The sequence below is a fragment of the Apis laboriosa genome, unplaced genomic scaffold (genome assembly GCF_014066325.1).
Source record: "Apis laboriosa isolate Shangri-la unplaced genomic scaffold, ASM1406632v1 scaffold122_cov146, whole genome shotgun sequence".
In the NCBI taxonomy this organism is placed as follows: Eukaryota; Metazoa; Arthropoda; class Insecta; order Hymenoptera; family Apidae; genus Apis; species Apis laboriosa.
The window spans coordinates 541,269-557,873 of NW_025221084.1; the positions used below are offsets into that span (position 1 = coordinate 541,269).

Genomic DNA, 16,605 nt, shown 5'->3' on the forward strand with positions numbered 1-16,605 from the left:
TTTTAGAATCTGACATTACATTCTGACTAATTTAATAATAATAGAGAAAATGCTAATTAGATAATTGACTTAATCTATCTTTCTAGTAAATATACCAGACAAGAGCTCTATATATGCAATCTAATATTACATTTTGATTTGAAAATAGTAAAATTAAATTAAAGATTAACTGAAGAGGAAATGATATGTTGTTACATATATATTAAAATATATGTTTTTACGCAACTAAATATGATTTTGTTATCAATATATTATATAATATTATCATCATACTAATAATATAATAACAACTATATATATAATAAATTTACAAAAATCATAATTTACAATTAATATCGTAAATCATAATTTATTGTTACATAAAAATATATCTTTACACTCCCGATAGATGGCATTATGTCATTTCTTTCCAAATATCAGTTTATATTATCAGTTTGTTTCATTTTTAAATATTCTTAAAAATATTAAATTATTATTATATTATTAATATTAATATTTATAAAATATGCAATAGCAATTATATAGCAATTCAGACATTTACATTTAAAACAGTAGATATTTTCAAAAATGTTTCGATTAAAGTAATACATGATTGAAAAAATATGTTTAAAAGAAAATTACTTTGATTCTAAAGTTTGATCTAAGAAGTTTTTAAAAATAAAAATATTTAATTTATAATAATATTTCAATATAAATTATACTTGAATAAATTAGAAAGTACTATTATGTAGTAAAAAATTAAATTTATTCAAATATATATAAAAAAATTGCCAAAGATAATTCTAGAATCTAAAATTAAAAATTAGGATTTTAATTCAATATATTCGAAAGAAGCATAAATTCATAAATTTTGGTGCATAGTATTTTCTAATACTATTTATTTATCCTATTTATATGAAAATATTTAATGTCATGAATTAAATATTTTTAAAACATTTGAAATTTGTAAATATTTTTTAAAGTTATTTCTTCGTTATTAAAAAAGATATATTATTATGTGTTTATTTTTATATAATTATAAATTAAATATATAATAATAAATATGTATATAACTTGTAGAAAAACTGAACTTCCTCTTTGATTTCAAGGATTTTTAAATATATTGTACAAGATAAGATTCTAAACAACTTTTTTCTATATATGTAATTGGCAGCTGACTGTTTATATTGTAAAGAATTAAAAAAAAAAAATTCAATTTTAAGAGCTTATAGTAATCATTATAAGAAGCAAAAAATATCTAATCAAAATAGATCCTGCAATTGATCTTTCAATATAAAATCGATTTTTACTTTTATATTGATGAACAGGTGATAGTGTGAATGAATTTTTTTATAGCATATTGAATATAAAGAAATTTAAAAGAACATTAACTCAAGAATCATTTTATAAATGCAAATTTTTAATTTATTTGATATTAAATGTAGAAAATTATTATTTTCAAGTCAATTCACATTTTTTTATTTTTCAAATGTCAAAATAATAAATATGCATTTTGTATAACTCTGACAATATTTATCTTTGGCAACTTTGTTTACTATTGTCTATGAAATAACTTCTATTATAATTATATTAATTAATATCAATAATAATTATATTAAAATTTTAATTTCAATTTTTTTTTTAAGTCAATTCTTTTGTTTACATTCAATGTGTCATAAAGAAAATTATTCACAATATTGAATGTTTGTTAATAATAAAAAATATAGAATGTTTTTTGTTCTTGGTAAGTATTATAAACTTTTAAAATTTTGCATTCTTTCTTTTTAACATCTTATTTGTATATTATAATATTTTAAACACATTAAAAAGAATTTACATAAATGAATAGTCAACTGCATAAATATTCAATATGTTATTTTATTTTATAGAACACATTTTAATATTTTTAAAAATATAAATAATACATACTTGTATATAAAAAAAAACTAAAAAAAAAATTACAAAATATAATTAATTAATCACTATCTTTAAATTCTGCTTCGCTAGAAGGTGGAGTACTTTCAATAGGTTCATCATCGCTACCTTCATCAGATTGTTCTTTCTTTCCTTTCTTCACCTTTTTATCATCATCTTCCTATAGTAAAATCATATATAATAGAATATAAAAAAAAATATAAATAAGTAAAGTAAAATATAAATATAAATATAAAATTATATATATAAAAAGTACAAAGTAATATAGCAATTTTAATTAATTAAAATAAAAATAATTTAATAATTATATAATTTAATTATTTTTATGTAAATATGATGATATCTATTAATTTATTAAAAATACAAATAATGAAATTACCGCAGTACGTTTATCTCCTTTTTTTTTTTCTTTATCACTATCTTCATCCGATCCTTTCTTTTCTGATTTCTATAAAAATATTTAACCAAAATAATATGACTAATAATTTATAAATTATTATAATATATATTATTATAATATATAATAATAAATTATTATTTATAAATTATATTTTTCAATTGTTAATTTACCTTATTGTCCTCATCACTACTGCTCTCATCATCACTAATATATTCTTTACTTTTAAAACTAGTTCCTGACATAAGCTTGTTAGGAGATTCTTTTTTGTTTTCTTTTTTTTTCTTTTCTCCCTTTTCTTTTTTATCTTTTTGACCACCTCCACTGGCTTCATATTCTTTCATTGATGCAGAATAGTCTTTCTTTGCTTTTGCTGCTTTTTGTTCCCATTCCTATGCATTTTAAATAGTTCATTTTAAATAATTATTACAAATATTATATTTAATATATTATATTATGATTTATATGTAGAAAAATATACATAAACAAATTAATAACTTCAGTCTTACAGATTTATCTTTAAGTTCTCTCCACATTTCTCCACCCTTTTTTGCAATTTCTGTAACTGCAATTCCAGGATTTTCAGCTTTAATCCTTTCCCGAGCACTATTTAACCACATCATAAATGCAGTTGGTGGTCTCTTTGGTTTATTTGCATCCTTTTCTTTTTTTTGTTTTCGAGGTTTCCTTGGTTTTTCTGACTAAATAAAATAATATGTGTTATTAATCATCTAAATATGTAAACTAAAATCATCTAAACTAAAATCATTTTAGTTCATTTCTTTAATATAAATAATTTCTTGTATTTTATATAATATCATATCATAATATAAATATATTGCAAATAAATTGTAGATTTCTTTTTAAAAAACATAAAAATAATTTAAGTAAAATATAAATATATAAAATATTTACCACAGTTTTAGCGGATTTTGATTTCTTTTCTTTCTTTTCCTTCTTTTCTTTTTTTTGACTTTTTCCAGAAACATCTGAATCATTTTCACTTTCTGAACTATTTGGATTACTATCATATTCTTCTGCTACATCACTCTCATCCTAAAGTATCAAATTCATAAAATAATATGTATAAATTTTTAGTTTTTTTTTGTAAAAATAAACAAAAAATATAAAATTTAGAAGTTATTTTTTGAAAATCGTCGATTGATTTCTTGATATTTTCAAAAACAAAAACTTTAGCAATAAAATTTTATTCTATATTTGCCTATTTTCATATTTAAAATAATCTCTTATTGATAATTGTATCCAATCGAATTTATTAATTTCATTTTAATTATTCAATTTCATTGAAATTTTCAAACTTAATTTATATAAATAATATATAAATAATATAATATAATATTTATATTATATAATTTATATAAAAATATGGAATTCTAAAAAAGTTTTTTTTTTTTGATTTATATATATAATAATAATATATTATATATAATATATATAATATATATAAATAATAGGACATTATATAGCAGTACTCAATGTTACTTAGAAACCAATAATGAAATTTTTGCAAGATCATTCTAAAAATTGATTGGAATATAATTTAAATTTAACTGAGCAATACTGTATGTAAATTTTTATACATTTCTAAAATCAAAATAAAATAATACTTGATTAGGATTGAAATCTTCATCGGTAGATTCCTCTTCAGAATCTTGATTTTCTTCTGCATCTCTTTCTTCTGCTTCAGCTTTAACTCTTGCTAAATAAGCATCTGGTTCATCTTCTTGATCACTATCTCCAAAATCATTATCATAATTTAATTTATCCTATTGAGAAAATAAAAAATTTATCTTAAGATAATATAAAATTATCTAAATAAAATTTAGTTAACTAATCTTAGATTAATAAAAAATTATATTTTTATTAGAAATGTATGCTTACACTCTTGCCTCTATTCTTCACTCTTAATTTTTTGGAAGTAATAAAATCAAAAAGTTTCCCATATTCTTCTTTTTCAATACTACTAAATGTATGAACAACACCACTAGTCAATTCAATTTCAAAATCAAATGATCTAGTAGAACCTCCACCACGGGCAAAATTAACTGATGCAATTTCTTCAAAACGAATATGAATTGGTGGTTTATGAACATAAATGAAACCTCTTTCTAAAGGATATAAATAACCTGCAGCTGCTTTAAAAGAACAACTAATTGCAAGTGTTCCAGAATGGCTAAAATTTAAAAAAAATATTCCTACATACTATATATTTATGTATATATATATATATATATATATATAATACAATAATATATAATACATATATATAATATATATAATTTATTTAAAAAAGATTACCTAATAAAATTTCCAGGACCAGTAAGTTTCCTATTAATAATGACTTTCATTACTTTTCCTAAAACTTCAAAAGTTGGTCCAGATAATTCTTTTGGTAATTTATCCTCATATTTTTCTTTTAGTTCTTTTCTGCATAATATATAAAAAATATATTACAATATTATTAATGTAGTTTAATAAAATTTTGATACTTACTCAGAAAAAGGTAATTCAATTGAAGTTTCTTCTTCTTGATTGAACAATAATACTAAATAATGATATCGTGTTTGACCTTGTTTAATTGGTGGATCTAAACTGACCTAAAAAAAATAATAATAATATTAATGATAAATAAAAATAAAACAAAGTATTAATAAAAATAAAATTGATTTTTTAAAAACTTACCACAAAATACATTTGTCTATTATCTTTATGTGGTAATAAGAATAGCCTTAAAACAGTTGACATTGGAATCTTGTAATCAAAAGTTTTTCCATGTAATTGAAAAAATGATTGAAATATTTTTATATCATAACGACCACTAAAAATAAATATTTATTTTTTAATATATATTTTTACTATATAACTATTAAATGTTTTTTTATATTATAAAATTAATTTTTAAAATTAATTTTTAATATACATATTTATTAAATATAAATACATACCGAGGTGTAAGACATTGAATTTCTCTAAATATGGCAATGGCATCTCCACTGACACTAATAACAGATGCTTTTTCCATAACTTGTTGATGAAATGCTTCTACTGGATCTTGATCTGCACTATCACTAACCGGAATATGAAATCTCATTTCCATTAAACTTACAGGAGCATCATCATTCTATAAAAATTATAAAAATTTTAATATTATGAACTAAATTTTTATTCATTTTAAAAAAATATAAATATAATAAAAATATTGAAAATATAATAATGAAAATATACCTGATGAAATTCCAATGTAACTTCATTTTTACCAGTGTTACATTGCGATACATCATACAATGGAATTTCAAAGGCAGTATGATGACCAACATCAAAACTTAATACAGAACCATTAAACCTAGCTGTGCCCCAATTCCAACCTTTTAAACTAAGTTCTTTTTCTAGCATATCTTTTTTATAATTTTGAGTAAAGAATTTTGCAATTTTTTCTTGATCCTAAAAATAAGTTTTGTTTTAATAAATAGATAATAATATTATATAAAATATATAAAATATTAAATAAGAAAAATTTAACTATTACTTACACCTTCTTTAAATCCACGAAATCTATGTAATGTTCCATTTTTGAGAAATATTCTAAGACCCCAGGTACCAATAAATTTCTGATAATTTACCATTTCCATATCTGTCGCTGAAATTTGTTCAACTTTTCCTGTTTTTTGATTTTTGAAAATCAAATGTTGATCTGTGAGTTTTAATCGTCCAGGAGTCTATATAAAAAAAAGTTATAATTTAATATTTTAAATCAATTTCTTTTCAATTTTAGTAATTATAAATATCTAATTACAAATATTTTGATTATTTAATATTTATTAAACTTGTATTTTTATTTCATATATTCAGTATTATTAAAAATTTTATTATAATAATTATAAAATATAATATTTAATTCAAAATTAAAATCTAACCTTAAAAAAAATTAATTATATAGATAACAAAAATTATTATAAAATACAAATATTACATGTATCAAAAATTAAAAAATATTTTTATTAATTGATAAAAATTTAAATATATTATTTACCATAGCTCCTTTAACTTCTGCAATTACATCGGTATATTCTAAGAAATCCATTTTTGAGAATGTTTGAAATCAACTTCTTTTTTATTTTAGTAATTATAACTTAAACATCTAATTACAAAATCAAACACTTAATTCTAAATTATTCTAAATTAGTTCTAAATTATTTTTTTACAATAAAAAAAAATAAAATAGTAGAATAAAGATAAATTTTCCCGTGATACGTAATCACGTTATTGTTTTTAAAATATTTTCAATAAAGATAAATGATCGAAACTATAAAATATAATAGAATACATTTTATATATTACAAAAAACAAATTTCATTTTTTATTTTATTCTTAATATTTTTTTAATTATTAAATATTAAATTGAGATTTATGTATAATCTAAATCTTGAATATAATAATTAAAAATTCTAGATTAAGTAAAATTAAAATCACTGATCTCAAACAAAATTCTTTTTGTCAGCACAATTGCCGCGTATATTCTCACATTAGGAAATTAAGAAATAGTACAAGAAATAACGGATGTTCTATTTTATTGTATTATTAAGTCTAGAGTTACATTATTATAAAGGTATGTTTTTATATAATAGTAAATCAGTGACAATGTAAATCAATCATAATATTATATTTTTTTCATCCTGAAAATTAAAATTAAAATTAATTGCCGTAATATTAAATTTGCTGTTATAATAATATTATCATAATTAAAGCAAATGATTTTCTAATAATATTGTCGTGAGTTTTCTTTATTAATCGATTTTTTAATAATATTATCGCAATATTATGTCCAATATATATCCATATAATTATAATTATATCCATATAATTAATTTTTTAAACGAATATGAAAAACATTTATGTTTATGAAACAAAATAAATCCATAATTCATAAATAAAATTATATAGCAAATCAAAGAAAATCCTTATGAAAAAATTATAATCATCTATTTTTTTTCATTTTTTTCAATTTTTAAATTTATAATTTCTAACATGAATAGTTGTTAAAATTTATTCGATATTATTCGATATTCGAGAACATTATTCGAGAAATTATAACATTAAAATCATATAAATGAATGAAAATGAATATAAAAAGCTATTACAAAAATTATCATGAAAATCATTGATATGAAAAAGTGATTTTTAAAGATCACTTGTGAATCTGTTATTGTTATTTTTTAGTCACATTTTTAAGTTAATTTGTTAAATCCTAATCCTACTATAAAACAATCATATTATTATTTTTTGCTTTATTTTCAAAAATTAACGCAAACTAGCAAAAGAGTACAAGTATAAAAAAATAATAAATATAAAATATATAAGAAAAGGGAAAATGTAACTAGTATGGTCTTGCCTACAAAAAAGTAAAATAAAAGATATAATGCCCAAACAAATTTGAGAAAGTAAATAAAGATGAAATAAAAATGAATAAGAAAATAAAAGAATGAAAGAATAAGCAAAAAGAAAAAATAAACAATAGATTTATTAAATGATCTAAAAGAAAAAGAAAAGAAATTTGTATGAAAATATAGGACACAACAAAAGATAAAAAAAAGGTATAAAAAAAATAGTAAGTTAGGAATGTGTGATTGCAATAGACTTAAAGAAAAATCTTAGAAAAACAAAAAAAAAACAATTTATTAAAATTTTATAAAATTATTCATAAATTCATCAATATAGAAAAATTATTAGAATAATATTTTTTTAACAAAGCAAAAATCATCTACAAAAAAAATGATTTATTTTATTAATTATTTCATAAAAATTTCAAACAAAAAAAAATAAATGAAAAAGATTTATCAAAGAATTAATATCTAATCAGATTTAATTTGAAATGAAACTAAAAAAAAAAATAAAGGATAATACATTAATAATATGACATAAGATAAAAACTTTTAAATCTAGATTATAATAGATAATTTAAATATAGTTATAGTTCAAAAAAAGAAGGAAAATAAAGAAAGAAAAAATATAATAAAATCTGAGCATTTACTAAAAAAGAATGACAAAAAAAATTAAAAAAAAAACAATCAAAAAGACAAAACATAAACAAAAATATAAAAGAAATATATAGGAATGATAATCATGAAAGAAGTAAATAATGTCATAAACAGAAGAAAGAAAAAATTCATATCAGAACATAATATACTAGTGAGATAGATAATGTATACTTAAACCATCAAAAAGTTTTAGATATATAATGAGAAAAATCTTTGAATATAAATATAATAGAAAATGAAAAAGATTGGTGATAATATTAATTGATAAATCAATTAATAGCCCTTACAAATTGTTTAAAGAAAATTATGGAACAAATCATCAAACTAAACAGAAAGTTACTGGACAATAATCAAAATAGGAAAGCAGAGAAGAAAATATCATGAATCTCATAATAAATATTAAAAATGGTTTTAGAAAATGTAGAAAGTTTATAAAAAATTAAATAAAAAAGAAAAATAAAATATATAAAGAACTCTGAAAAAAAGAAGAACAAAAAAATTACTATATCTACTATAAAATTATTATAATATATATATATATATATTAATTTTTACAGATAGCATAGAAAATTAAAAAAATTAAAGCATTAAAATATACAGATGATATTTTTATATAGGATAGTTGATAATATAATATAATATAATAGAAAAAGAGATGAATTTATATAAATCACTAAAGTATATAGATGATATTTTTATATAAGATAATTGATGATATACATAATTGTACATAATTGATATAATATAACAGGAAAGAAGATTAATCTATATAAAAAAAATATAAAATAAAATTTTTTAATATGAAGCTTTATTTTTGAAAAAATCAACTTTAATATTAGCCAAATACATATACACTTGATTAACTTAACATATCTCGTTGTAGCTTATTCTTTCTTAGATTTCTGTTTATTGTACTAGATAATAAAACATTAATTTGTGATAAATTGTATTATTGTTGAAAATATAACATTCTATTAAATACACAATTGTACTCTACAAGCTGAATTTCAAATGAATGTTTTTTGCTGTTTTAATTGATTGAACATATTGATTTTTTTCTTGTATGATCAAAACTTGTAAATTGTTTGAATAAACAATTGATTTGATATGATATCATAAATAAAAATCGAATGATGTCAGATCAAAAGAATGATCAAGCTATTAACCACAACCTATAACTACAACTAATCTAATCTTTAATGAAATCAAACAGAATTTAATGAAACAAATCAAAAAACAAAGGAAGAAAAAGAAACTTCCTAGATAAAAATAAAAAAAAAAATTATCAATAATACTTAAATTAAACAAAAAATTTAAAAAAAAGTTAAATTTAAAAAAAAGTTAGTACTTATATTTCATAATGATATATAATATATATTATATATTATATATTATAAATATATAAACGAAATATAATATAATATATAATATATAAAGTTTAGAACTTGAGAAAAAAATTATAAAAATTGTGAGAGTTATTACAAATGTATATATATATATAATGAATTTGTATATATAAATTTATATAAGTTAAAATATAAATTATAAAATTATTAGAAAATATAAAGTTTTATATATAAACAGGTAAACTTATAATGAGAATATTATTTTGATATTTTTGATACGTTGAATATAAATGTGTTTAAATATAAAAAAAAGATTGAAATAAATACTAAAGAATGTAAATGATATGGAAATACATAATAATATAATTAAAAAAATTATAATTACAAAAGAGTATAATATTGATATATAAAATGTTTAAAAGATGCATATAGATAATAAAATAAAATAAATATATCTTTTTTTTGATTTAAAATAAAATAAATATATGCTTTTCTTTAGCAAAATTTAAAAGGATAATAATAAATTAAAACAGTATAATACAAGATATAAACAGTACAATACAAAAGGAAGAAATCCATTATTATATATTTTTATATTTTCTTTTTTTCTACATTTGGTTAAAAAATGAAAAAGCCAAATTGAAATTTTAAATATGATTTCATTTTCTCCAACTGATATTTTATTAACAAAAAATTGTTTTACATTTATAAAAATTGCTATCTATATATATATATATATATAAGTATTTTACATATTCACAATATTAATTATAAATTATTTTTCTTTTTTCATTTTTAATTTTTTTAAAAAAATTTATTTATTTTTAATAAAATTTTTTAAATATGTAGAACATAATTAATAATATATATCTTATTTTACTTGATATACATATTACTTTTTTATTTAGAAACATTTTATTTGAAGGAGATAAAATTACTTATAAAAGTTTAAGTAAATTTTTCATTTTTTAAAATATAATTCTGTAGTAATGCAAGATAGAACAAAACTTTTCAAATAAAAAATATTTAATTTTTTACATTACATTGTAAAAAAAAAAAAAATATCAAGCAAATTGAACATACAAAAATTAAAAGAATATTAAAATTTTAGAGATAGATTTCAGCTCTCAAAAAGACTTTTTATAAAAAAATGGTTTCGTATATAATCCATTATGTATACAATATATAATAATTCTATGTATATACTTTTATTAAAATCTGAAATTTTTAGATAAATAGTAAATGTAAGAAATATATAATTTTTTTAAAAAATACGATTGTTTGATTAATATTTTATTCGTATATTTTAACAAACAATTCACAAAAAAATTTTTAAATAAAATGAAACATTTATTTATATTTAACAAAAAATATAAAAATATATATTATTTTTTATAAAATTGAGAATATACATAAAAAAACATATTTTATGTAAAAATTATAACATAATTGTTGTTTACAAAATGGTTTTATTATAAATAATATAAATATATAATATAAATTTATTAAAACTTATATTTTTTTTATCATAATCTATAATTTTTAATATTTTTAATAATTTTTAATAATGATTTTTGAGAAAAAACAAACAATTTCATAACACATAATAAATCTAGTATCGTTAATTATCATATATTATTTTAATTGTAATCTATATTTTGTTGTTACCATACATTTTATCACTTGAAACAAAAAATTAATTTTCATTTCATTACTAAATATGATATTGTTTTAGAAATTTATAATATAATTAATATAATTTTTTATGAATTTCAATCACTTTATTATTATTTATTATTATTTATTATTAATTTTAAAAATAAAAAGTTTTCTGCTATTAATTTTGCCATTGTATTTTTCTTTTTGTAAAATTCAATAAATTGTTTTTATCAATATATTATTATTTATAGATTTATTAATTTCATTTATTAATTGTAATATACTTAATTTAGAATTAATTTTAATTTGTTTTATTGTATTTATATTTATATTTTGTTATTGTTAGATAAAATTTTTTTTCTTCCGACATGATTTATATTATAATATTATATATATATTATTATAATATTATATTATAATATATATATATGTATATATTATATATATTATATTATATTATAATATAACTTTCGCATCTCTAATTATATTTTTTTTATAGCGAATCTTATTATTTTTTTCAATTTAATAAAAATTTTTTTTACAATATAATTTTATTATTGATTTTCGCGCATAAATTTTTGGTTTTTTTCTTCTCGAAAGTCACTAATTATTAAAAATTAAGAATTATAATAAAAAATAAAAATATATAATATTTCAACAATAAATTCAATAATAAATTATTATTAAAATTTTTGTACGAATTATTTGTTAAAATATATGAATAAAATAAAATATATGAATAAAATAAAACAACGTATTTATGTTTAAATATGTGTATTTATATTCTTTTTCACGTTTATTTTCATTATTAATTATTAAGTGTATTTTTTTTAACTATATATCTTGAAAATTATAATTTTGAAATGTTGATAATATTTAATATTTAACTATTACCTTTTTTTAAACTTATTTTTAATTAAAAAAAAAATAATGAAAATAATATATTAATAATATAATATATAAATAATATATATATTTAGTCTAGAGAAAATTTATTTATTTATGATTATTGATTGTGAAATAAATTAATTTTAATAAATTTATTTCTTATGCAAGAAAAATTATTTGGATAAAAAATCCACTATTTCTTTAAATTCCACTATTCTTTTATTTTATTACTTTTCTTTTATTCTTCTTTTATTCTTTCAATAATCAAATTGGATAAATTTAACTTTAGGAAACAATTATTGGCTCTTTCTTTGTTATTCATTAATTTTCGATGCTTAGAAAATAAAATCTTAATTTTACAATCCGATGATTGAAAAATTAGATAATATTTAAAATCGAATAGTTTTAACATATTTGATATTTTATTTTGATGTTATAACTTTGAGCTATGATCCAGTAAATAAAGTCATTATAAACAAAACTCGTGGCCATTTTAGCACGTAAATCAAAAATATGTATCCGCATATTTCAAATATTTAATTTTCATCAAAATATGTATCTTATTAAATATATAAAATCCTATTAAATAATATTTTAAAAATTATTTAGTTAATTTAGAATTTTTCCTCCACCATTTATAGTGGTCGATAATATTAGCAATGATTAAATTTTTAAAATGATTATAATATGAAAGAAATAATTTTTTAAAAATATTTATTGAAAAAATTTTAGAAATTAATTATTATATTTTTAAATAAAATAAACGGAAGTTAAATTATGGATCATGTGTGAACCAATTAGATTATAGATAGAAAAATAGAATATAATATGGTCATACTAACATAAAATACACTAAAAATACTTGATTTTAAATATAAATAATTTTTACATCAATTTGCATCAAAACTTGCATTTTTAGATTTTATATTTATAGATTTACAAATTTTATATATTTTATATTATTATTATATATTATTATATATTATTTAATATTAAAAATATTAAAAAAAAAAATTAATACTTTTTTATCTTCCAAAATAAATAGAATTTTTTTAGATTTTCAAGTTTAAACAAATCGATTTGTTAAATTAATCAAAAAATGTAAATTCATAGATAATTCGAAAATTACATTCAATGTTATTTATTTAAACATATATATATATATAGAAGATAAGAAAAAAATAAATCTGCTATTGAAAATCATTAATAAGAAAATTTTCATTTTCTTTCTATATATATATATATAGCAGATTTATTTTTTTCTTAAACTTTTAAATTTCATATATATAATCTTTTTGAATTTACTTAATTTATTTAACAAATAAGTCTGTAACTTTAACTTTGTAATGAATTAAATTATGTAATTAAATTTATTGAGTTTCTATATATATAATAAGTTTTATAATGCATATATGTTTTATCGCACTATATATTTATATCTTATTGAATAAATAATATAGAACGGATAAACGAATATTTTTATATCATATTAATGAATTTTTTTTATAATATAATGAAACATTTTTTTATCGCTAAGTGGTCAACATAAACACTAATATTTTATAAAAATAAATAAATAATTTAAAATTTTATGCCAAGAAGATTCAATAAATTTATAAATAACAGTTATTTATAACCATGTTCATGGTCTAGAGTAAAAGTGCAATTCACATCGGAGTATTTTATTATCATTTTTAATATATTTACATAAATGATACAAAGAAGTTTATTAAAGAATTTAAGATATATATAAAATATTCTATTTTATATATGCATATAGATATATATAGATTATATAAATATATATATCTAATAATTTTATATTTTAAAAGTAAAAATTTTAAGAAAATTTGGAATAAAAAATATTTTAAATGATAATATTTTAATATTTTATAAAAAGTGCAAAATTCATTTTATATAAGATTATTATTATTTTTATATTTTTTGTAAGTATTTTTTGTAAGTATATGAAAGAAATAATTTTTTAAAAATATTTATTGAAAAAATATTATAAAAATAATATAAAAGTTATTTAAAATATATTACTTAATTAGAAATATTTTTATAAATTTTTTATATAAAATTTTATTTTCATTTTTTTCTTATGTCAATTATCAAATGTATATCAGTAATAAGTAATTTTATAAATTAATATGAATTAGTTCTTTTAAAATATTAATATTTTTTTTTAGATAATAATGACACAAATAAAATTTCCACCATTAAAAAATGATTTAATTTTAAAAGTTATAAAAGGAGAACCTACAGAACGTATTCCTATATGGATAATGCGTCAAGCTGGAAGATATCTTCCAGAATTTCAAGAGATCAGATCAAAACATGATTTTTTCTCTATTTGTCAAACACCTACATTAGCTTGTGAAGTAACTTTACAACCTATAAAACGATTCGATTTAGATGCTAGTATTATCTTTTCCGATATTTTAGTTATTCCACAAGCAATGGGTTTAACTGTTGAAATGATTCCTGGAATGGTTTGTTTTTTAATTTATATATATTTAAAAAAAGATTTTTATAATTTTATATCAAAAGAAAATCTTTATTAAAAAAAATGTAAATATAATAAATTTTAAATTTATTATATTTTATTATTATTTTATTAAAATTTTAAATTTTATTATAAAATACAGGGACCAATTTTACCCAAACCATTAAAGGATCCAAAGGATTTGGTTAGATTAATTCAACCAAATGTAGAAAAGGATTTAAAATATGTAAGAGATGCTATAACTTTAACAAGATGTAAACTAGAAGGAAAAGTACCCTTAATTGGATTTACAGGTGCAGCAGTGAGTAAAATAATTTTTATATGATTTACATTATGATTTTTAAAGAAAAAAAATATATCATTGTAAATTCTTTATATTTTATGTTGTAAAACAAATTTTTAGTAGTATTCATATTTGTGAATTATTAGTGGACATTAATGAGCTATATGATCCAAGGTGGAGGTAGTTCCACAATGATAAGGGCACGAGAATGGTTATATAAATACCCAAATGACTCTCATAAACTTTTACAACTTATTACAAATGTCATAATAGATTATCTTGTAATGCAAGTAAAAGCTGGAGCACAGGTATTAATTCTTTTTTATTAACATAAATTTTATATTATTTTATATATTATTATTTTTAAAAATAAAAAATATGTAATTATATATATAATTATATATATAATTATATATATAATTATATATATAATTATATATATAATTATATAAAAATATGTAATTATATTCATTATAAATTAATATAAAAATAAAACAAAATATAGTAATACCTCCATAAATGATAGATTGTGTAACCTAATAAAATCTAATAAAATTGTAAACTAATTTTTTCTTATAGTTATTGCAAGTATTTGAAAGTCATAGTGATTTCCTCGATGATGAATTATTTGAAAATTATTCATTTAAATATTTAAAACAAATTAGTGAGAAAGTCAGACAGCGTCTAAAAGAAGAAAATATTCCTGAAGTACCAATGGTAAATAAAATAAATATTACAATATATTTATTTTATTTTAAATTGCTAAAAATAGAACAAATTTTAGATTGCTTTCCCTAAAGGTGCAACTATAAATTCCTTGGAAATGTTAGCAAAATCTAAAACTTATGAAGTATTAGGTTTAGATTGGACAATTGATCCTATAGAAGCAAGAAAAAAATTTGGTTCTGAAATTATTTTGCAAGGAAATTTTGATCCATGTGCACTATATGGTTCTGAGGTTTATAATATAATAATATTATATTTATAAAATTATAATAATTTAAAATGATTCGTACATAATTATTTTTAGTTTTTATTTATTTTCGTTATTAAATTAATCAATCTTTTTTTATAGCAAGAAATAATCAGTCGTGCACAAGATATGGCATTGAAATTTGGTAAAATTCGATATATAGCAAATTTGGGACATGGAATTTTACCAGATACACCAATTGCATCAGTTACTGCTTTTATCAAAGGAATTCATTCAATATAATTTATTTACTTGTGTATTTATTATAAAATTTATAATAAAATACTATATAACTAATACTATAATATATAATATATAACTATAATATATAAATATATATACTAATACTATAATATAACTAATACTATATAATACTAATATTATATACTAATATATTTATATTTTATTATATTTATATTAATATATATAATATTAATATAAATATATTTAATATTATAATATATATTAATATATATTTATTATATTTATATTAATTAACATATTTAGATAGTTATATTAATATAATTGTATTAAAAATAAAATATATATATCTTTAAGAAGTTTTTATTTTATGAGAAAT

The 16,605-nt window shown here is 17.4% G+C and overlaps 2 protein-coding genes across 3 annotated transcripts; one reads left to right on the forward strand and one right to left on the reverse strand.

Annotated features, from left to right (window-relative positions):
* Window positions 1-1,845: 1,845 nt before the first annotated feature.
* On the reverse strand, window positions 1,846-6,558 carry LOC122720196 (FACT complex subunit Ssrp1). Its single transcript, XM_043946729.1, has 14 exons — window positions 6,363-6,558; window positions 5,863-6,048; window positions 5,558-5,773; window positions 5,278-5,453; window positions 5,015-5,150; window positions 4,826-4,929; window positions 4,631-4,759; window positions 4,214-4,505; window positions 3,940-4,098; window positions 3,227-3,367; window positions 2,821-3,012; window positions 2,485-2,703; window positions 2,294-2,362; window positions 1,846-2,074 (listed from the first exon to the last, which is right to left on the reverse strand). Exons 1-14 carry the CDS (start codon window positions 6,411-6,413, stop codon window positions 1,955-1,957), a joined length of 2,190 nt encoding a protein of 729 aa, XP_043802664.1. The 5' UTR covers window positions 6,414-6,558; the 3' UTR covers window positions 1,846-1,954.
* A 361-nt stretch (window positions 6,559-6,919) lies between these two features.
* On the forward strand, window positions 6,920-16,320 carry LOC122720232 (uroporphyrinogen decarboxylase). Of its 2 annotated transcripts, none has more exons than XM_043946794.1 (7): window positions 6,920-6,938; window positions 14,453-14,755; window positions 14,912-15,070; window positions 15,199-15,360; window positions 15,632-15,769; window positions 15,837-16,010; window positions 16,128-16,320. In XM_043946794.1, exons 2-7 carry the CDS (start codon window positions 14,459-14,461, stop codon window positions 16,266-16,268), a joined length of 1,071 nt encoding a protein of 356 aa, XP_043802729.1. In that variant the 5' UTR covers window positions 6,920-6,938; window positions 14,453-14,458; the 3' UTR covers window positions 16,269-16,320. The 2 variants fall into 2 exon arrangements, with proteins under 2 accessions (XP_043802729.1, XP_043802727.1); XM_043946792.1 differs by lacking the exon at window positions 6,920-6,938 and adding an exon at window positions 14,139-14,206.
* The last annotated feature ends 285 nt before the right edge of the window (window positions 16,321-16,605 follow it).